General features: G+C 40.1%; 1 protein-coding gene across 4 annotated transcripts in view; it reads left to right on the plus strand.

Moving 5' to 3' along the window:
* The window catches only part of LOC113114803 (breast carcinoma-amplified sequence 3-like), a 126,992-nt gene that overhangs the window by 79,688 nt on the left and 23,024 nt on the right, over positions 1–24,280 (plus strand). For 3 of the 4 annotated variants that reach the window (XM_026281839.1, XM_026281842.1, XM_026281841.1), the window contains 3 exons: positions 78–178; positions 2,774–2,970; positions 3,647–3,744. In XM_026281839.1, the coding sequence (XP_026137624.1) occupies positions 78–178; positions 2,774–2,970; positions 3,647–3,744 (396 nt within the window). Of the gene's footprint in view, positions 1–77; positions 179–2,773; positions 2,971–3,646; positions 3,745–22,765; positions 22,855–24,280 lie in introns of those variants that run through there. The other variant, XM_026281840.1, reaches the window with a different exon arrangement.

The following is a 24,280-nucleotide window of genomic DNA, read 5'->3' on the forward strand; positions in this document are numbered from 1 at the left end:
AATAAATATTACAGATAGATAGATCTAATATATATATTTTGGTACACAACTATTTATTCTTTTCTCTGTCTTTGCAGTGGCTCCTCCTGGCAGCCCTGGCCCCATTACCCGACATGAGTCTTATGACAGTCTGGCGTCCGATCACAGTGGCCAGGAAGATGAAGAATGGCTCTCACAGGTGAGTGTTAATGCAGTAGAATTGTTGCTGGTTTAAGTCATAAATAATTTCTTACCCCATTGTCAGCTGTGCTCACCCATCATGGATCTGATCACATTTCCCCCCCCCCCACCTTTTGTCATCCAAAATATTATGCATGATTGCCCGATTTGTTAGAAAACACTTTATTTATTTATTTTATTTATTTATACTTTAGTATTATTTATATAATACTGTAATATTTTGAATTCGTTTTTTTTTCTTATTAATCATTTATCTTAAACTCATTGAGTTTGTTTTAGCAATTTTATGTGATTTTGTCATTTTATTAGTTGTTTTTCATTTTTTATGTCTAATATTTATGTTATTTTATTTCATCTTTATTTTAACAAACCGTTTTAATAGAGTTATTATGTTAAAACTATCCATCCACACATTTACAGAGGGATCTAAAAGTCTAAGAACACTATTACATTTTTTTATTTTTAATAGTAAAATTGGTTCTTGTTTGCTAATTAATATGCTTATTTTAAATTACAAATGCTATTATCAGCATAACCATTTAAATAAAAAGTTTAATCGGAAGAAAATACTATACATTTCAATATTTCCTAGTGTTCTGCTTAATAACAACAACACTTAAGTGCAGAAGTAGTCCGAATATTTCATAAATATGTATTCAACATCATGAAATATTTCAGTTTAAATCTTTCAAAATCTCAAAACTTTTATTTCCCATTTTGAAATAAGGTTCCCAGATTTACAATGTGGTGTGAGACTTTTGTATGTTTTATGATCTAATACTCTGGGGGTTGTGCAGATGCAGCATGTCCAGCATGTGTGTGGCCTGACCAGCCCCAGCCAAAGCTCTTAAACCTTAAGGTTTTAATGCACCAGCGCTAGCGACTGCATACATCCCCCATCACATCCCGCCTGCCTAATGACACCATTAACACTTGCAGCGACAGCTATTGGCTAAACACAGCCTAAACCCTGTTGATGGCTCTATTTATCTGCTTTATATGTGATTGCAATTAGTTTGCTTGTCTGTTATGTGTTATGGCAACATAGCATAAAAAACACAGTCCTCTGTGAGTGCTATGGCAGCAGGCTGTGTGTAATACGTGCTGTCAGTGTGAGGCGGCCGCAATATGGCGGGCTCAAGGCGAAGTGCAGAAAGAGTGCGGAGGAGGGCAACATCTGGTCATGGCCCCCACGAAAGCAGAAAAAAGCCAACACCGCATCTGTTTCTCTCAGGGCTGTGCAACACCGTTGGTGTTAACTACAGAGAAAAAACACACATACCGCTGGCCTCATTTACACAGATGTGACAGGAAGAGGACAGAAGAGTTGACCCCACGCCATGCTCTTTCAGAAAAGATGGAGAAATGAAGAGGAGAGAGGGATGCTGGCTGGATGGACGGTCGTCTTCTCCACTTTCCCTCTCTCTTGCTTCATGATGTCAGTGTTTTTCTGTGCCATGTTAATGCGGTCCACTGGGGAGGAAGAGTGGCGTCTGTCTAACCCCCCTTCCCTTCCCCAGATTTGATACTGCTGGTCAAAAACAGACGCTTGTCCACACGTTGTGTGTGTGTGTGTTTGTTTTGTGCATATTTGAACTGTTGGTGTCACAACAACCCCAGTTTAAGACTCCATATAGAGGGTATTATATCCATTTTTTTTATTTGAATGTTATTATTAATTTTATTTGATATTAGTGCTGTTAAACGATTAATCGCATCCAAAATAAAAGTTTTTGTTTGCATAATATATGTGTGTTCTGTGTTCTATGTTTATGTATATATAAATACACAGACATAATATATTTTGATAATATTTACATGTTTACATGTCTATATATATATATATATATATATATATATTCATAACATGTATATTATAAATAATACATAACATTTTTTTCTGAAATATATACATGCATGTGTGTATTTATATATACATAATAAATATACACCGCACACATACATATATAATGTAAACAAAAATTGTATTTTGGATGTGATTGTTTGCGATTTATGATTTTAATTGTTTCAGCTATTATAAAGTGGTTCTCAGTTAATGTGCTAAGTGACAACAAAATGGAACATCACAAATTAATTTTTATTTTAATACTTAATCATTTTAATAGCCATAAGAAATTTAGGAATGAAGATAAAAAATATATTATTATTATTATTATTATTTTCTTTAAATGCTATATATACAGTACTGTACCTGTACATGGATCACCCAGTAATAATAATATAAAATAGTTAATAATTATAATATTAAATAAAAATGTGAAATAGATATAATATGAATATATACTTTAGTAACATATTATTATTATTATTATTATTATTATTTTATCATATGTCTACCAGTTGAAAACATTTGTTCTATTAAGAAATGTTTCTCATTGCGATGAAGATGTTGTGTGGAGAAAAATAATATTAAATTGATAAAAAAATAAAAAAATAAATAAAAAGCCCTAATGCATAGAAAAAGGTCCTCTTTGATACTCCTACCTATTGTGCACTCAAAAATATATCACTTTGCTGAGGTTAAATTTGTTGTGAAAGCTGTTCTCATCTCTAGAGGTGTTCTACTGTACAGGTGGAGATTGTGACCCACACAGGCCCTCACAGGAGACTTTGGATGGGCCCTCAGTTTCAGTTCAAGACCATCCATCCGTCGGGTCAGACCACTGTCATCTCCTCCAGCTCCTCTGTGCTGCAGTCACAGGGGCCCAGCGACACCCAGCAGCCTCTCCTTGATTTCGACACAGACGACCTGGACCTGCACAGCCTCAGGTGCTGACACTAAACACACATTCACACACAAGGCTGCTCACATTACCAGCTGCCATCATCAACACCCAATTCACAATGTGACAGCATAGACTCATGTTACTAACCACAGAAATTCACTAAATACACATAATGACCAACTGTAACCAGCACTTTGCCACTGCATGAACACTACTGATTCTCTGTTTATCATTTGTTTCATCATCTGTCAGTCTGTCTGCTGTTTTATCATTCTGTCTCTCTCTGTTCTATAATTTTTATCTCTATATAATTTCAACATTTGGTGCCAAATATTGAGAAATGTGTAAAATTCTGTATTAATCAAAGAAAAATGACAAAAAAATGACCCTCTAACTCTATCATTCTTTAAGCTTTTTCTATTCCTTTGACTTGTTTTATTTTTATTCAAAAAAGACCCACTAGCATTCCCTATTCATTTTCTATTTCATCTACTTTTTTTTTGTTTTTTATCTATTATAATAAAAACCCTTGCTACATGTACTGCATTAGTCTAACTGAGACTTGTCACAGCACTTATATTATTGCTCTTTTGTTGGTTTTGATTGCTTCTGTTATTCTCATTTGTACAGAAAGTCACTTTGGATAAAATCAAATGTAAATGTAATGTGTAAGAGTCTAATTCACAGTTTTTTGGATATCTCCTGTCCTTGTGTTGCAGGATCCAGCCGGTGCGTTCAGAACCCGTTAGCATGCCCGGTTCCTCTCGCCTGGTGGCGGACCGTAGAGGCCAGTCGACAGTCATAGATACCGGCTCAGGTAAGACCGCTGGCTGCTCTTAGCTTTCCCACAGGATTACAAACAACAGTGTCCAGTATGACGAATCTTTAAGAATCCTCTCTAGCTTTAAACAATTCTGAGCATGTGAACACTTTAAACTTTGTGGTATGTTACACAGAAACCGTTACAACTTGGCTGAAAAAACTATCAGCAGTCTACATGTGGTAAATAGACTTAATGTGACCTTTGCGTTCGATTAGATGGATGTTGTTTAAAGGGATTTTGCTTCCTCTTTTTTTTTTTTTTCATTCCTCCAGCTGTCATGTTAAAATAATCCAATCAACAAAAGCTTGGACTTGTAAAAGATTTTGAGCCTCTATATATGTAGTTATCATGCCGTCTAAACAGAGCAAGAGAAGAAATCCGTTTCAGGGAATCAAACCACATTGCACTGTTTGCTCTTTTTCAGTCGCAAAGTGATATTTTGCTGTGTATGCTCACACATACATGTGTACGGCATAGTCTTTCATGTTTCATTGACATCAAAGCACTGCATTTGCAACGCTCTGAAATGTGATTTGTCAGTAGAAGGTAGGCCGTGTTGACTGTTGTGATGTTTAGTGCTCGTCCTGTAGACCCACATTAGCTGCATGGCACTGTCAGGAGTTTTCATCTTTGAGATTGCACTGACTCTCTGCGGTGTCTTCAGACATACCTGCTGTTCCTATGCATCTAGTGACTTCCTGTCAAAAAAACTGTCTTGTCATCATCTCACATCGCCCCTCCTTTAAACCCTCACCTCTAAAAGAAAGAAAGTAACCATCTTTATCACACAGCTCGCCTCCCTCTCTTTCTCTCTTCTCCGGCCCGTCTGGAGGAGAGCTGCCGGAGTCGTCTTTATGGGCCGATGCTTATCAGTCTGTGTGATTGCTCAGCTCTCGGGGCTTCAAGCAGTGTGGCGCCTCCTCTTATCAGTGCTCATCGTTTTGTCTTTGTGCCTTCAAAAGACCGCACAGCAGACACACCTCCTCTACCGCGATGTCTCTCTCTAGTCCAGGCTGTCCTGGAGGATCTGATGCTGTCCTGTAGGACAGTGTCTCTGTCTTGTTTTTTGTCTAGGTCCGGTTTAGATTGTCTCTCCCATTTGCCCAGTTTTATGTCTGCTTGCATTGACGTGCATTCTGTTCTAATACCTATATATAATATAGTGAGCCTAAGTAGACACTAAGTAGGCATTTTTAAATTAATTTCCCTATCGCCAGTGTTTGTGTGTTTTTTTCTCTCCAGAGCTTAATGTGTTGACTAAAATTTAGAAGAAAAAAAAAAAAAAATATATATGTATATATATGTGTGTGTGTGTGTATGTATGTATGTATGTATGTATGTATATATATATATATATATATATATATATATATATATATATATATATATATATATATATATATATATATATATATATATGAAATAACAAATGTGGAAAATAAAAACAATGAAAATATTTTCATTTTATTATTTTTTGTTTTATTTTGTATTTAAAATAAAATGTGTATTTTGTATGTAAGTGTATACATACACACACACACACACACACATTTTATTATATTTTATTCCCTCCCTCTCTCTCTCTCTCTCTCTCTCTCTCTCTCTCTCTCTCTTTTATATATATATATATATATATATATATATATATATATATGTAAAATAAATTATTTACCTAAGTAGCTATAAGGTTTTTGAGTTTTTTTCTCCAGAACTTCACTAATATATATATATATATATATATATATATATATATATATATATATATATATATATATATATATATATATATATATATATAAAATATTTTATATATATATATATATATATATATATATATATATATATATATATATGGTATATAAAATATTTAAAAGAAAGAAAGTCCCCAGAACTTTGTGTTTTGACAAATGTGTAGAATAAAATAAATGCGTTAATTAAAACTTAATTTATTTAATTATTTTCAAAATAAATACCAAGTATCAACTTGCCTGGCTACATTCTAAGTCAATCACAGAATGCATTGGGACAGTCTTGGCTGTGGGTAAATGTTCATTCGCATAAAAAGTTTTAATTCATAAGATACTGAAAGTTGTGAATAAACAAAACTTATTTTTAAAATTTAGATGTAATAAATAAATGATTTAGCTCAAAATTCTTGAATGTGCTATTTGTATTTCTGTGTGCTCAAAGCTTTATATGAGCACATGTAGACAGCAAGGCAGCACGCTAGGTTTTACAACAGATCTGTGGTCTTTACCTTGTAGAGTAAGTGCTTCAGAAAGATCACATGAGGATATCAGAGCCTCCTGGCCATTATATATCAATGTTACTGTGCTGTGTGTGTTTATGTGGTGTCCTTTGTGTTATATACCACCCCTAAGGGAGCTGGCTCCATGTGGCCATTTCTGCCGGATGTGTGTGCTGACACTAAACCCATCATAAGCAGCGCCCGTCTGCTTGACACAGCATATCAGGAGAAAGAAAGAATCACACAGCCACTGTCTCAGCTTCCCAAAATCAATCGGACAAGCAGCCAGCATTATCGATACTCCTATCTGGTCCCCAGAGCGTCACCCTGGCCCTGCTAGACTACACAGCGCATTGTGCGAGAGAAGACAGGAGGCGCTTTATCTAGTTAAAGCATAAAGCGAGCATGAACACAAGTCTCTTTTGATTGTATTTTGTTATGACTCAGTAGCAGAAACACCCTGTCATTTTTTTCGGCGAGAGCACTTTTCCTTCCTGGCCCGGTTGTTATGTGTGTGGCAAAGCGGGGTGGCAGGGGCCTGTCGGAGATCGGGAGATGAGCGGGCGACAGTGCACGAAAGATGATGGCATGTTGTGAGTTTGCTATCACGTTCTGGAAGAAGCTTGACTGATAGCTGCAAGTGTGTCTTGCTTTGTGTTGGGGGCGATGACGCATGTTTTTGTTTGTGCTCATCTGTTTGAGTCCATATTGTTTTTATGGTGGGGTATGGATGTAAAAAAGTACCAAATATGAGTACAAGTAACTGAATCTACTCACTGGTTGGTCACTAGCTTTATTAGGAGAAAATAACTCAAAATCAATTAAAATACAGCAAAAAATAAATAAATAAACTATTTAAAAAAAGAATTAATTAAAACCAAAAAAAGAGAAAAATATATGTATAAGTAAACATTTTACAGTATCCCAAAGAGCCTTTTCCCCTATCGAGAACACAGAAGAAAATAGAGTAGAAAATAGATAAAATAATTAAATCAACTGTATTAATATTAAATAATAAAAAATAAAACAATAACTAAAAAAGCTTAGTCAAATATTTGATCTCAAATTCTTTTTTCATAAAACAGAAGAAAAAAGAATAGAAAAATTAATTATAAAAAATAATATATATATATATATATATATATATATATATATATATATATATATATATATATATATATATATATATATATATATAAAATGTTAAAGTTTTGTTTGTTTGCTCTTAAAAACTTTTTTCGGTCCAGAACTCAACAAATATGTAAAATATTTCCCACATGTTGCCACCTAAGCAATCATAGCAGGAACTAAATGCATTTGGAGTTCACATTTCTGTGGTGTCAGGGTGCAATTGTAATATTGACATGTGATTTTAGTCACAAAAATTGAAGGAAGGAGAACATTTTTAATTCATTTTTTTTTTTTTATTATTTCATTGCATTCTGCTTTATAGTTAGTACCAAGTATTTGCATAAATCTACATTTGTTGTCTACACTGGTGCAGTCATGGCGGTGGTCAGTGCTGATTGCCGTTATCACATTGCGACTGTAAAACTCCTCTCACTGATACTTATCACCGGCAGAGTGTGTGCCATGTGTTTTATCTGCCGCCCTCACACAGCCCTTAACTCAGGTGCAGCGTGTGTATGTGTGTGTGAATGGCAAGACAAAGCCATCTCTGTGTTATAGTGTGGTATAGTGCGCTCTTCTGTGCTGGTTATGCCTTCAGGCCGGTGGGACAGGCCTGATCGCTCCCCTGGTTTCCTCTCCCAGCATGGCTGAGCGCTCAGAGACCGGGCACCTGGACTCTGCCTGCGTCCAGCAGTAATGGATCCTCACCCGTGGTCTGTAATTACCTGGATGGGCATAAAGGTGGCTTGTTGTCAGAGATACTGCGCACATTCAAGACAGAAGGATCCTGACGCGCTCGAGGAGGAGCCCGTGCCACATGATCTCCCCGAACAATGAGAGGTGTTTTTGAGCCGCCTATAGATCGGGGAGCCGTTCCCGTGACCCAGCGCTCTCCCTGCCGCCCTAGCCTGTCTCTTTCAATAGCCACCCGCCACCTGCCCCAGGCCCCCTCTCTGCCACACTCACTGACTCCATTCTTCTGCTCCTGACCTGGAAGTCCCCTCCTGAATACAGAAGCTGCCGCGGACGCCTGGCCAGATTGGCTGATCTGACTGTGAAAGATGCCATTCTTATCATCAACCTACTGTCTGAGAATCAGAAGCCCAGCGGCCTTATCTCACACTGCCATCTCTTTCCCTCTGGTTTCTCTCCTTCTTTCTCTTTCTGCCTTTTCCTTTTATGTATGTGTAAATTGCATTTTTTTATTTTTTTTTCAAGTACTTGACTTGGCTTGACTATATTATATATGATACTGTCACAGAATCAGTAAAAAACAACAGCAAAACAAGCATTTTATTTTATTATTTTTTTATAATATTTGTGTATTTTGTTGTATAAGGAATAAGTGTTATGAAATGCAATTATGTAAGAAAATTATTCTTGATTTTCTTGATTAATAAAATAAAATGCAATATACCATAAAATATTACTAACAAGATAAAATATCATGCTCTACAGTAGCAATATCAAAAATATGTATTATTTGTATAATTGTACAAATAATATTTGACAAAATTAAATATATTGCTTTGCGTTTATTATTTGAAAATTGTGCTATATTATTTATTAAAAACAAAAGCCTTATAATGTGACATTAAATCCAGTTATTAATATGGCCATCTACTTCACTTTCCTACTAACCATGTGGCCAAGAAAGGAAAAGAAAGTCTCTATCGCTCTCTTTTTAACTCTTTTTCCTTAAGATGAAGGTAAATCATTCAGCACTTTTTGGTGTCTGTGCAGCATTCTTGTCTTGCTGAAGTCCTTTTTTGGCTGTGAGGAGAGAGCAAAATGATTTGAGCACCTGGTGGATTATTTTAGTGGACAGTGAAATAAAACCGGTGAATAGGGCAGTCTGAAAATACTATTTATTTATGTATTCTTGGTTTTTATGTGTTCGTGTATAATAGAGTTGTTTAGCAGTAGTGTGATAATATGATGGGTCAGTTAACAGCCAACCAGAACATAACAACATGATAAAGAACACTCAGAGCACCTCTGTACAGTATGTGTGAACCGAGGGCAGCGTTGTGTGTGTGTGAGAGAGAGAGAGAGTGTGTGTGTTAGTAGTGCCAGGGGCGAGAGCAGCTGCTCTTTAAAGCGAGTGAATGGACAGCAATGTGTCAGGCATCTGCTGTGTACTCGCTTGAAGCTTTTTCCTTGCAGTGCTGCAAGCCACTCCAACTCACTCACACTATCAACATATGAACTCCCTCCTCATCATCCATACAGATATAAACGATTTTGTTGTGAAGATGTCATAGGATCAGGTCTTTGGATGCTTTATGTTTGCTTGAACACTCAGTCCATGGCATGTGAGGAGCCGGGTTGTTGTAGGTGGGCTTGTGAGAGTGTTTTGGGGCGTAATTGAGCACATCTGGTTGAGTGGGGTTGGATGTTGGAGTGTGATGAGGTGACAGGAAGGACATGTGCAGTCGTTGGCACTCCATGTGCCATTAAGATCCTTGTAGCCATGATGAATACAGCAGTGGGCGAGTTGTAGACCCTTCTCACCTTGACACTTACAGTTTGTGACTGCCTACTCACAGCAGGATGTAGCTTCTAAGTAGGCCTGGGCGAAAAATCGATTGAATTAATTAATTTGAATTTTTTGTTACAGGCGATTTAAAAAATAAGTAAATCGAGTTTTTGTGTAATGGCGCATTTTTGGCTCCCCGGAGCTTCCGTAGCGTTAGTTTCACATGGCAGTATGGCAAGCGACAACAACAACATCATAGCACACACGAAACAGCAAGCGACAAGCGACAGCAAACGATCGGCCGATCGTGATCGGAGCAGCCCTACTTTTGATTAAATACTTTTGTTGTCTGCTGTTTGTACTTATTGCTTTCCTTAAGTAGGGGGAAAATCGAAAAAAAAACAGAAATCGAATTAAAAAATAAATAAAATCGGAGATTTTGTTCAGGCACCCAACTGACTAGTCAATTGAAAATCTAGTTTTGTACATCACTAGTAGATTGGCACATACTTGTCTCATGCGGCTGAAATGCTTCCCATTCCTCTCTCAGCAGTTAGGACGCCTCAGCCTGTGAAAGTATATACTTGCTTCAGGCACAGTGTGTTCTGTCTCCATCTTCCCCACTGTGTTTTTTTGTTGTCACGTGTGTGCGTGTGCCCGCCTGCATTCTCCTGACAGCCGCAGAAAAGCACAGCTCTTAGTTCGGGTCCCGCTGTCCCAGCCTGCCACATCCGAGCGTACCAGCGCACTCTGACGGGGTGACAGAGTGACGGACCCCCTCCAAGGTGGGGCCACAATTAAAAGCTAGGAACAAAAGCTCTCTGCGCTGAAGTGTGGGCCACGGCGACTCAACATATGCCCGCCGCTCCCAGCACAGCCCTCCAGACGCTAATGGAGACTGACAGCGTCTCCGTACGAGGCGGCATTATCTTCCCCCAGCATGCACTCTCACTCCATAATGTATTGATCGGGCAGCTGCGATGGTATTTTTTACACCTCAGAGTCGGCGCCTGATGTATGCCACTTCATTGAGTCATTACGGCGAGCGGAGAGTGGCGCGCAGAAAGAGCTGTTAAAAATGAATAGAGGATGAAAAATGAGAAAGCATTCCATCAAACCCCGCCTCTTCCCTGCCGCTCTCCGGCCGGGAGACAGCAAGTCTGTTGCATTTGTTTTGTGTCTTTTCGATTGTCGTGTGTGCCATAGTTAATGTTTGTTTTTATGGGGTGGTGCTGTTGAATACTTTGCTGGCAGACTTTCAAAGTTGTTGCTTTTCGGTAACTGCGTGATTATAAAGTTTCACCTCTGTTGACCGCATTACAGTTCGATATTTGTAGAGTGTGTGTTTTAAATGAAGCAACCAATGTAGTCTGATTCCGAAACAAATGATTGTGATGAGTCTTTTTCTAGTGAGTCAATAGCATCCCGTGAGACCAGTGTAATCTGTTACTTGAACAAATGATTCTTATGAATTTTCTTTTTAGTGAATCAAAAACCATGCTGCGTGACCAGTGTAATTGAAATGATTCCCAAACTAATAACTCTTATGAGTTGTTTTTTCATGGGTCAGAAGTTTACAGTGAGACCGATGCTATCTGATTCTCAAACGAATGATTCTTTTAAGTTAAAAACTAAAAAAAAAAAAAACTTTTCAGCATGACCACGAGTGAAGTCCAAATGATTCCTGAACTAATGACTCTTATGGAGCATTGTTATTGTTTGGCAGTGAAATTATTTTTCAAATAATAAAGTACAAGAAGAATTGTTAATGGAAGTGAAAGTTGAAAGTGAAACCCCAGCCGGAATCAATACATTTTCGAAGTTCTAGTATGGTGTCTGTAGTCAGTAGTTCCTTATGTTTTTCACTTGCTAGTAATATAATTATTTGTATTTTTTTAATATTTAGACTAAATTAGATTGAGTTGGATCCCAAATGGCTGATCTGATATTGACCCCACTCTGATCCTTTTGAGTGGGCATGTTCTTTCCGTGTGTGTGGAATGAGCTGCTGTTGAAGGATGACTGAAGAGCTGTTGACAGATGTGAGAGGCGAGTTCCTCTTCTGGAGGTGAGGTAATGTGACATGGTCAGATTCTCCCGGACAGCCCCTCCTCTCTCCAGGTGTGGAGGTGAGGTGCTGCAGGTCATTTCCTGTGCAGATGAGTTTCAGTGTGGGAAGATGATCGGAGCTCACCTGCCCACCACGGCCCACAGACAGAGCCATCCTTTGTTTATTCATTTAGTGCTGCAGATTAACCCTGACTGGCGGCCCTTCCTGGAAACGGTATCCAAGTGACTGCGTAGAGGTGAGTAGCCTCTGCTTCTCTCTCTCCTCACCTGGAAATAAACGTCTGGTCTTTTACGCCTGTGTGTTTCCAATCAGTCAGGAACGTCTGAAATGCCTGGGCCAGATTCCACCGCAGCTTCCTCTAAATAAAGCCGAAAAGAGATGTAGTACTGAGCACTTATGAGTTCTCATTCAGTACAACTGCAAAACATACATCATTTTACTCAAAAAAGAAAATCTTTTACGGGGGGTTGCTCTTTTTAGGGCAGTCATAAGTGATAAACTCTGGACTTTTAAAGTGCCCCTATTATGGATTTTTTTTCTATTATCTTTAAGTGAATGAAAACATCCTTCCACGTTTTAAATCTAAAAGTGCACTGTGTGTAAAGTTATTGTCTCTCAAAAGAAAGAGTTGAATTTAAACGAATCCCAAACTTTTCATGTTGAGGTCAACATGAAATATTTGCATATTTATGCCCGCCCACTTGTTGGTCTTTTTGGTTGGTCGAATGAAAATGCAAATTCATTCTCTGCCACTAGGGAGCTGCTTTTGGAGTGTAAAAATAGCTGTTTCCCCAGTAACGCTGTACACAAAGCAACACTGAGCTCATAAATGCTACTTTATCAGGCATTACAGGCATGATAAAATAAAAAATGAAATCAACCAGTCGGACCAATAACCGCAGATTAGTGTCAGGCAAAAGGAGGGGTTTGGAAAAATTAATCTTTAAATGAATCGTTTGGGAGTCCTTGAGCAAATAAGGTAAAAAATAAATGCATTTAAGACAATGAAAGTGTTTTTGTTTGTTAGTTTTTTTGTTTTGTTTTTTAAATCTTGGACCGAGCTAATTCTTTAATTTATCTTTCTGTCCTTTTCCGTTTTGCATTCCTCTTGTTTTCTCCATCCGTCCATTCTCTCTTGATCTCACTGAGCTGAGATGCACTGGCGTCATCATCATCGGAGAGAGCGAGCGAGCGAGGCAGAAGTGCACACCTCGCACATTTGAATCACAATCTGTTTTGGCAGGCCAGGCAAGCAGGAGATACAAGTCCACAGCATCATAAAGGTCTTGACAGTTTTCTTAGAGTGAGCTTTTTCTCTGTTCTTTTTGTTTTTCCTGTTTTTTTTTCCCCCTGTAATCTTAATTTAAGTTGATTTATGACATGCATGTATGTCAGTGTATGTTTGTGTAGCTACAGAAGGACCTGTGCCTCTCTCCCTCCCCTTGGGAATGTTATCAGTAGAACAGGAAGCACAAGTTATCACATTCTTGGTGCGCACGGCTTCAGAAGAATCCATTAATTTGACGACAAGAGCACAGGACCAGATGTGAAAATCTCGCTTGATTTGAACTTTGCCCAGATCTTATCACAGTAATTTATACCTCATTGTCTCAGTCCAGGGCTGGAAAGCATCATTTCCAGATCATTTTAATGGATTTCTCTTCCCACTCCCTCTTTCCCCCTTGTTTCAGAGGCCTAGAGAATGTGGGTTTGTGTGAAATTATGAAAAATGCTTTCATTAGTATTCCTCTGGCTCGCCGAAACAGACCCTGCACATGGACCGCTCTCCCTTCCGTGCGCCCCGTGCGTAACACCATTCGTACAGACTCCAAAACGCGTCCCTCCTTAGGCCAAAGGGCTCGCTGCCAGGTAAGCCCATTATTGCAAACCGTCTTTGCACACGGGGACGTGCTCGCCGGGATTCGACCGGGGGGCTCTTCAGAGTGATTGACGTCCGGTGCGGTCAAACAAATGTGCTTCCCTCGTTAGAGCCACCGCTGTGCCAGTATTGAACCCATTCGGTTACATTTAACTCTGCCAGCCGTAACACAGTCACATGGGAGCGGAAATGTATTCAGGAGCACCGAACACGCAAAGCGGTCTTTCCCAGAAACATGTGTTTCCAATGAACTCCCCAAACTGCTCGCATGTAAGCAGTGGTCAGGCGCACGGGATAATTTATTCTGCTCTGGATAGACTTGTCATATTAATTATAGCCCTGGCCAGAAAGCCTGGATTGCAGGTTGGAGTCACCTCGGTTATTTTTGGAAGCCTTGAGAAGGTACTGCACGCTTTCTTTTCACCTGACTTAAGCTTCACAGTCAACACTCTGCCAGGAATGCCACTCCTATCCAAACAGTGTCTCGGTTGAATCATTTCGGTTCCGACCAAGCTCTCAGGCTGCATTAAAGCAAGACCTACACAATACTATATTGGTCTCGAGTTGTTTCTTACAGGCTCTGGAGAGTCATCCTGGTTTGGAACGAGGTCAGGGATGCACCTTAATTGTCATCAGCAGGAGGAAAGTTGAAGCCTGAACCCATGGGCAGAAAGTGTCTCTCTTTACGCTTCTGTCGCCTCAAACTAGGCTGAGTGCTAAGCGGAACATAATTCAGTAAATTAGTCTGAGTAAACAAAACCCTGAGCCCCTGAGCCAATCAGAAAAAGGAAACATTGAGGGACCATGAGCAAAAGATGGCAGAACTATTGTGAATCAAGCTACAAGTATGTGTAAATTTGGATTCAGTTTGTACCAGCAAAACATCGACTCCAAAGTGCCATCCTGCCCTTAGTGTTCTCGGGTTTAGCTCGGTTTGTTCTTGTGCATCACAGATGGAGATCGAGCATCCTAGGCTTACTTGTACTGACCCCAATAAATATTTCCAACGAGGCTTTGTTGTGAATTCTAATAAACACCATGATTTGAATTAAACGGCAAGCGTTTTAAGTCATTTTAATAAATTAGCTCCACATGTTTCTCTTGTTTTTCCCCTTCCATCCCCAATCCGTTCATGGAGTCACCAATGTTAGCACCGAAAACACTTGTTTTTCTCTTCGCCTACCACTGTAGGGATGAGTGTATAACACCCAGGAGAGAGATACTTTCTCCATGTAATTTCTGGAGGCTGAACAATGTGTAAAAGCAAGTCAGGGAATATGTCTCAAAGCATTTTTTTTAGTCCAGGAGTTGGAGACGTTGACGTCCAACCTCTGACTTCGCTCAGGCAGCTGGGACAGGAAAATCAGGATACAATTTGGCACTTAAGGAGACTAAATGATTTCCTCCTCCCTGATGATTTCTACTGGGAAATGTGTCCGTGCACTGGAAATTACATCCGGGAAAATGTTTATGTATGGGATTTTTTTTTTTTTTGCCTCTTTAAAATGAATGAATATTCCTCTAACCTTTCACGCTCAACACAATGTAGCCCTCTCTTTCCTCTCATTAACCTCCTTTCTTAGCATTTTTACACAACCGTGTCACCGCTTTCTTGGCAAATGCCTGTTTTCAGGAGGTTGGCAGTACTCCTGAGGAAAACTGCTAAAGTATGGCCTTTAAAGAGCACTACTTACTCAGCCTCCCCCTGATCTGAGTGCTGAGACCCATCATGCCGAGCTGTGTCACCCAAACCCCTCTGTAGATGTAAACAGTGCACCACTTAATTCTTTTATTTTGGCGTCTTGCACCCAATTGGACCCACTTTTAACCCCTCTGGCATTTTAATGTGGTCTGCTGGGAAACCTGAGACCCTTGCTTAGTGAAATGAAGGTATTTGATGTTGTATGTTGTCCTCCCACCAGTTAGACATTAAACGTAATGACTTTTTCTCCCTTACCGCCTCATATTATGTCTGTTCCACCTAGAGCGCCAACAAACCTCTTTCTCACATTGTTTTTCTTTCCGTTTCCTTGCTTTTTCCCCCTCTCCATTCACAATAAAACTGCAGTTGTACACATCTACCACAACCCGCTGTCTGGAAACAGAATTTAAGGCTGAACCATGGGCTTTTAAAAGCCTTTAACAGGGCTGACAGGAAAAACGCTGATAAACCCAAGTCTTGTGTGAAAGATTCCTCTCATGTACAGTACCTCAGACTGCTGTTTCCAGTTCTGTCTGTTCTCTCTAAACAAGGCTGCCGTTAGGTAATGTGATGTGTGTTCTGGGTTAAGCGGTTGGAGATGCTGGTGCATAGTTTCTCAGATTTCTGATTCATTTGCTATAAATAAGCCCAGGGGAGCCAGAGGTGTTGGGTCACTTACTGTAATGGCTGAGGAACTGAGAGGGGAGGAAATGGAGGGATGCTTGAAGAATGACTCCACTTTTGTTTGATTCGTTTACTTTAAACAGCTCATGCACACAACACATTTTCACAAACAGCAATTTAAAAGAATGCCAAAAAAAAAAAAAAAATCTCAGGCTTAGACTGAACCCAAATACCTTATAGACATACAGTAGGGCAGGGGCTCTTTAGATTCGGAGCACTGGAAAGTGATTCAAACTAGTGGAATTGAATTGTATTCCATTTTTCCATGTCTTTTGGGATTATTCAGAATGACAAGCTTACGAGTTGATTTATTTGATTTATTTTGATTTGAGATTTGATTGATCCAGTTCAATCTGATTCAGTTCATTTGTTTCAGTTTAGATTATTCCAATTCATTTGGGTAAATTTCTGTTATAATGAGGATTTTTACTAGCATTTGAACGAAATTTGTTTTGATTCATTTGATCCTGTTTCCATTTGGATAAGTCTCAATTATAGTGTGCATTTTGCTCGCATATGAAAACGAAGTCTGTTAATTGTAAAGGGAAGTTTTAACCTTTGAAAATATACAACAGTGCCCAAACTTTGCGCTTCAGTTTATTTTTATATTTAACATGTATAATAATCAACACAACCAATAATTGCTCTATGTATACCAGTTGAAGTAAACTCTACATTTCATGTCTAAAAATATTATAACACAAAATTACCAAAAATAATAAACTGATGAGTATTTTGGTTATAAACCAGAAAAGCTCTTAATGAGTCCATAAGTATGTATACATTGAAATCAGAACATTCCATATACAAATATTTAATTTCTTTTGAACATCTTTCCCTCTGTTTACTCTTTACAAATGCAAGGAATTCCATTTCTGCTGGGTGAAGCATGACTGTGTGTATTGTGGTGTGTGTGTGTTTTCGTCCCTCTGAGGCTTGAGAAATCCCTGGTGGAGCCTCTGGACTGTGCTGTGTGTATTTCAAACATATGGGAATCAGCATGGTTGCAGTCCCCTCACAACAGGCGAGTGCTTTCACTTGATTATATTATCTGTTCAACATTTTTTCCTCTCGTTTTTTCCTTCAGCGCTTGAAAAAAGGGGAGCGGTATGTGACCCTTTCTCTGCTGAGGGGTCAAGTGGTGATTGCTGATGTTGTCTGCTCTAAACACATGTTTAGTCCAGTGCTGCTCACCCAGTCCCCCTAAAGGTTTGGTAACCATTAAGTTACTTCCTAAGTCAGTTCCGGAGTCAGGCCTCGGAGGACTGTGCAAAAGGTGGGCGTATGATTCAGCATCGTTGTCCTTTTTTCTTATTTCTTCTATGTTCGCGTGCAAGTTCCCATGTGTATTTTAATGCAGGGCCTTTCAGTCGCTAGTTTCCTGGTCCTTCTCACACAGGTGAATATCTGCCAGAGACGTGGCATGGCTCACGCAGTTTTGTCCCAGACAGGAAGTGCCATGGATAAGCTCTGTTATGATAGTGGATCAGCAGTTAAGAGGAAGAGCTGTGAACTTCACATGGGAGCAGAGCCGCAGAGTCCGGCCGTGGCCGCCACCTCAGGGCCCACTGGCCCAGCAGGAAATGAAAGGATCATTTAGTTTGTGGCAGATGAGCAGGAGGGGAAAGCGAGGGAACGGCGCAGGCACAGACGCACGATTTTAACCCTCCTGAGACGAGCAAAACAAGCTCTGCTCAGATGTGCTGTGGCAAAGGTGTCAGGGTGTACGTGTGTCTGCGGTGACCCGGTGGAGGGTACGTGTCAGAGAGTTGCGTGTTGGGACAGAAAGAAAGAGAGAGAACGGTTGTCAAGGCTGCTGCGGTGTCGGTGGTAGGAGATTTGTGACAAGCCAGTCCAAAGGTGGCTAGCTTTCCTGTCCAAGTGAATGTATCGCCTTCATTTCAGACCTCGAGTTCTTGTACTCTCCATTCTGACACCTCGCCCCACAGTCAGGACGCCTCCTTTGAGCCTCGCTGCATTTCATCATTAATCATTGTAACCATTGCTCGTACTTTGAATAGAACACAGCCACTAACCCTTAATATTACATTCCAGTGTGTGGTTCATCCCACACTATTTATACGGCGAGTGATACCTTTTTAATTGTGTACCTTTTCTTACATTTATCTCCCTTCACGAAATGTCTATTATAATACATTTCAGGTGGGGTTGTTAGTGATGCTTCAGATATTTTAAAATGCATGGATTGGCAAAGACTGTGATAATCATCTCATCATTGTGTTACCTTAATTATTGCAGTCAGGCCACTGATTAAAGATGGTTTCGAGCACATGGCAGACAGATGAGTGCTGTTCCTATATTACTCCGTACAGGAAACTTTCCGTTTGTTTCTGAAGACTTTTAGGGGGTTTAGGGTTTGAGATGATGACGACGGTTTGAATAAAAGAGCTGAGGGTACCTAATAAGTTCTGAAGACTCAGACCACCTCAAGATGAGTGTGTTATTCTCTGCATAACACTGTACAAATATACAATAATTTATATATATATATATATATATATATATATATATATATATATATATATATATATATATATATATATATATATATATATATACACAGTCTTAGGCCTTTAGTATTTTCCCTTACAAAAAGTTGTTTTAAGTCAGTTATTTCTATATTTTGCTGTAGTGTGTCAGTGGGAAATATCAGTTTACATTTCCAAACATTATTTTTGCCATTAAATGTAATAATCCAGTGAGATGTTTGTTTGCACAAGGAGTCTGACAGCAGTCAGTGCTCCACACAGAAATCTGATCTCACCATCATCCAGTCTTTATGGAATAACATGAAGAGACATAACTAACTGGCTTTTTTTTTTTACCTCCAATACTTAATCACTGTGTTAACTTGTGCACTGAAACACTTTTCACTTTGCGTTTGTACAATTCATGGTACCTATTTGTAATGATCTCTTTTCTCAGCTCTGATTTAGAGGTGAGATCATGTAGTACCTTATTTGTCTCCCTCTGGTTTGGGGATGTGAAATGGTGCCATTGCTTGGGCCTGCTCATGTAAGAATGCAGTAGCGTTGTTTCCATAGTGCTGTGCATGACAGTCGTAAGTGCTGGGACTTGTGAGAAACACCTCACTTCCACCAAACTACGTGGCAGCAGGCACAAGGCATGTTGAAATGACGTGCTGTCATCCACTGCGACACACAGTGCAAGAAGCCTGTTTGGCTGAACAAGATGTCTTTTGAGTGAACACTGCACATTTTCAGAGCGTAGCGGGCGATTGGGGAAAAAGTGCAGAGGGTGCCTCTCCCGAGCTGTCTCCTGTCAGATGGAGGCTTGATCTTTAAGTCAGTGTAGCGGATTGTACACAAACACAGATACTGCTGAGTTAAGAAAACAAAAAGGTTTGGTTTGGTTGGGTAGGGGGAGGTTCTGCAGTGCTACTCGCTATTGTAGTGCTGGCTGGAAGTGGCACATGGCCTGAGGTGCAGAGCTCAGATACAAGAAAGACTCTGTGTGCCATTAGAAGGGTGATTAGGATGTCTGCTTTGCCCCAGGCTCATGACGGCCTCTGGACTAAACAGGCCTTTACGCTGGCTGGTCTTCTACATCCACATCCTTGTCTGCTCACAGCGCTCCACTTCAGACTCCTTCTGGAACCAGTGAGCAATCACAAGAGAAGGTGCCTAGCCATAAGAGCCCAAAGTGCATTTGTGCGTCCGCTTGAGTGCGTATGTGAGTGCTTTAACAGTGTGAAGCAGCGAGGTGCAGCGAGACATTGTTAACACGGTCCAGCTTACAGGCGTGACCAGTATTCTTCAGAGTGGACGATACCGGGGCCAAAGGAAATATTCCCCATGTTCGTTTATTTCTCATGGCACTGCTGGAATGTCCCAGTGCATCCTGGGTGTTCCACTCGTTAACAGCTTTCACACAGGGTACTAATTAACCTCTCACATCCTGTTCCACAACAGGTTTTTTATATTCTACAAAACTTCCAGCTTCTACCCTAAGTGAGGCTTTTAACAGAAATCGCCTCTCAGTGTGTTTAAAGTCCTCACACAGCATCTCCATTAGACTCGGCGTCCTCAATTTATCCCTCTTGACCTTTTGCCAGAAAGCCACTGGCAGTTTCAATTCAGTTCACTGCACAATTTCCCTTGAGGTCACTTTGTGGATTGCTACAAAACATTGCAAAAACATTGGAAGCTATCATTGATGATATAATGGTGGCAGGAAAAGGCGCAGGTTGAACAATCCTGCCACATCACAGTCTATTCAGAATTAACGGTTAAATGCACTTCTCAGTATTTGTTCTTTAGAAAGCAAAGAAACCAGGTCACAGGAGCCCCTTGCAGTCAACTCTTAATTGGTTCTCTTGCTTCTGGCGTTCATTTTGCCGATGGCAGAAACTGTAACTTGTGTGTTTGCGTCTTTGTCCTAACTTCACTGATTTGGACTGAGTCATTGTTGAACCCTAACAAGTCGGACACCCCACACTTTCCTCCTCCCTGGAGCCTCAGATGTAATTATGGAGCTTGTCTCCTGGCAGTTGCAGTCGGAAAATTCACCAACAGCCGAAAAGAGTGTCCATTAAGGCTTGTCTGACTCGACCCTGTTGTTTGGAGAGGGTGAAGCGAGGCGCAAAAACATAGCGCGGGCAAGTAGCAAACACGTCTGTTTACTGGAGCATGCAGCAGCCTTCCAACTCCTGCTTCCTGGACTTGAGCGCCTACCATGGGTGTGCGAGGACTAGTGTAGGAGCTGGCGCTGCCCACGTGAGTCAGCTCACATCACTTTCACTGCCCACTAATTGCAATGAAGTTTAGAGCGGCATTAGGTAAATGTCACTTCACAACGGCGGCTAAAACAGAGAAATCGTCTCTTCAAGCGTCTTTTACACACCATGGGTGTCTCTGTCAGCTGGTAGAGCAACTGAAAACACTTAGGTAGATAAAGTGCATAAAGATGCATTGGGTAGCTGTCAAATTAAAGAGAAACATTTGTTTAGGTTTTTCCCCTCCACATCTTCTGTCGCTGTGAAACAACAAATGCCTTGATGGTAATCAATTAGACCACAGAACCATCCACTGTATGGGTAATTACAACAGCTCCAACATAATTGGCTTTTAAATCATTTGCGAATGACTGAACTCAAAGCATATGCCCTTGGAGCGCACAACCAAGCATAAGACGCCATCTCTACCCATCTCCCCTCAGCAGCGGGGAGGAGACGGCCTGTGGACCCACAGCACTTATTTTTCGATTGATAGGATGTTATTGCATCATTAATAATTGCCTTCTTCTAAATCTACTTTTTCAGCACAGGACTTTTTTCTTTTTATTCAACCATATGTTCTGTCCATTGAAGATATGAGAGCACCTAATATGCCCAATATATTTGTGCTATATATATATATATATATATATATATATAAATATATATGAGTGTATGTATAATTTTCATCGGTCGTATGTTTAATTTTTTTCCCGCTTCATTTTGTTTGTTGTCATCTAGTGCTCACTTAGTCATTTTTAAGTCATTTAGACAAATTTTTATATTTTCCATCTGTCAGTTATCAATATCAGCAAAAATATTTATATCAGTGCATCCCTATTTTAGTGCCATATACTATTTTTTTCAGTTTTGGAGGGTGTGCAAACTGCTTAAAAGACTAGTCTTTTAGAAAAAAAAAGTTATGTCATGTTTAATTTATTTGCTTAAAGTGAATGTGGTCATGATCTCATTTTTCATGCCACTAATGATCTTATATATAAGGGTTCGGTACATTAAGTGCAGTCCAGGGCATGTCTTGTCAATTTGTTTTTATTCCTCGATAAAATATTCAAATTCTTGGGCAGAACGTGATGTTTCTTTTCATGTGTTAAGAAGCCATCTCGATGCCACTTTGGGTTAGAGTCACTCCTGTCACTGCGGATAATGGACAGCTGATATGCTGGTGCAGAAACATGGCTCTGGGCCGTCCGGCGGTGACATCGCACTAGCAGACTGCCACCACACTCAATCGGTCGTAAGCCACACTCCTAAACTCACCATGACAGACATTGATCACCGCTGTCACTCGCTAGCCTTGTCGTGATGAGTTTATAGTCACACGCTAGACATGCAAATACTGCGGCGTGACACTAATGGTCATTTAGTTTTTGCATGTGCGTGCTCGTATGTCCGCCTGTCCATCTGTCTCATATCTCAATCGAGGGAAAGCAGAGAGAGGAAAAAAAAGCTCACAGCTGGACACGCACAGTTTGCCAATTCGCTGTTTGTTCCGGATTGCAGCCAGTTTACACACTCTGCTCGTTTTATTCAGGCTCTGGTTGAGTTCCATGCTCCATTCCCTTTTGAAGTCACGATAGCTCCTTCTGGCCTTAAATTAGCAATAACATGATATTGCTGTTTTGCTATAAAAAGCCTCACACTCCCTGCATGGGCTTGTCTTGTTGCTTTTGCTTTGAAACAAAGCGGAAAGAAAACACACAAATACAAGAGAAGCATCCAGTTTGACTATTTAGGGGTCTACAGCTGCCCAAATGATGCTTTTGTTTGGTGTCTTCAAAAAAATAAAAAAAATAAGTTGATGTTCTGTAGAACCTAAATTTGACATCATTCCTGAACTCTCGGCTTTGCCGGAGTTGTTCTTCTTGCTGTGGATCTTTGGTAGGATGTAGTTTGTAATTAGACACAGATGTTTCTAAAGCAGCTTGGCCAGACTGTTATTCTTGCCTATGCTGAGTACTTATTCTACCCTCCTCATTTCAAGCTGCAATCACTTTAAAACCTTCCCAAAATTCCAAGCCCTAATGCAGTTTTATGTGGCATTTAGTCGCACAGCGATCATGTGATGTCATGTCCTCTCACGCTGCAGTTTTCCACAAGTTCATCAAACAACCGCAGTAAGAATATTTCATCAAGCACGGTGAGTAATGGCTTCTCCTACAATTGTTATTTGCACCTCTTGCCACATGTACAGTTTATCTATCTCTGTCGCTGATGAGGGATTCACATGTGATAAATGCAGGGAAACAGTTAGGCTGACAGAGAAAATTTCAGAATTAGAGACACGCATCCAAACTTTAATTGAGGACAGTAAGAATGTTAGGGCTCTAGATATGGCTTTGGATGCGTCTAGCTCAGGGATTCCTGTACATTGTCCGGTTCCAGCAGAGCCCCTGCAGCAGGGCAACTGGGTGACGGTGAGGCAGCGTAGTCGTGGGTCAAAACACCGCTCTTCTGTTCCGATCAAAACATTAAACAGGTTCTCCCCACTCAGTGATGCACCCACTGAGAAACCTGATGAAAGTGCTCTAGTTATTGGCGATTCTATTGTACGGAACGTGAATATAGAGACACCAGCCACCATAGTCAAATGTTTACCGGGAGCCAGAGCGCCTGACATCTTGGCAAATTTAAAAGTGCTGGCTAATGCTAAACGTAAATACAGTAAGATTGTTATTCATGCCGGCGCTAATGATGTTCGACTTCGCCAGTCGGAGATCACTAAAAATAACTTTAAAGAGGTGTGTGAACTTGCAAGCACGATGTCAGACACTGTAATATGCTCTGGTCCCCTCCCTGCTTACCGTGGTGATGAGATGCATAGCAGATTGTCATCACTCAATGGCTGGATGTCTAAGTGGTGCCCACAGAATAACATAGGTTATATAGACAATTGGACGAGCTTTTGGGGCAGACCTGACCTGTTTAAAAGAGATGGTCTTCATCCCTCCTGGGGTGGCGCCACTCTTCTGTCTAGAAATATGGCAAATAGTCTTAGTGTTTATACTTGACTAACTGGGGCCCAGGTCAGGAAGCAGACAGACTGGCTAAACCGACCGTCTGCTAGCTGCCTCCCGTCACAGAGGTCAGTTAATTCTCAGCACATAGAGACTCTTTCACCTAGATATCACACTATAGAGACTGTGTCTGTTCCACGAACTAGAAAATACAAAAAACGTCCAAACCAAGTTAAGGTTAACAATTTAATTGAGGTTCAACAAATAAAAAACAAATGCAATATGGATAAACAAATGATAAAGATTGGCTTATTGAATATCAGATCCATTTCTACGAAAACACTTTTTGTAAATAATATGATAACTGATCATAATATAGATGTGCTCTGCTTGACAGAAACCTGGCTAAAACCTGATGATTACATTATTTTAAATGAGTCCACCCCCCAAGATTATTGTTATAAACACGAGCCGCGTCTAAAAGGCAAAGGGGGAGGTGTTGCTTCAATTTATAATAACGTTTTCAGGATTTCTCAGAGGGCAGGCTTCAAGTATAACTCGTTTGAAGTAATGGTGCTTCATATAACATTATCCAGAGAAACCAA

This window comes from Carassius auratus, chromosome 15 (genome assembly GCF_003368295.1).
Source record: "Carassius auratus strain Wakin chromosome 15, ASM336829v1, whole genome shotgun sequence".
NCBI lineage: Eukaryota > Metazoa > Chordata > Actinopteri > Cypriniformes > Cyprinidae > Carassius > Carassius auratus.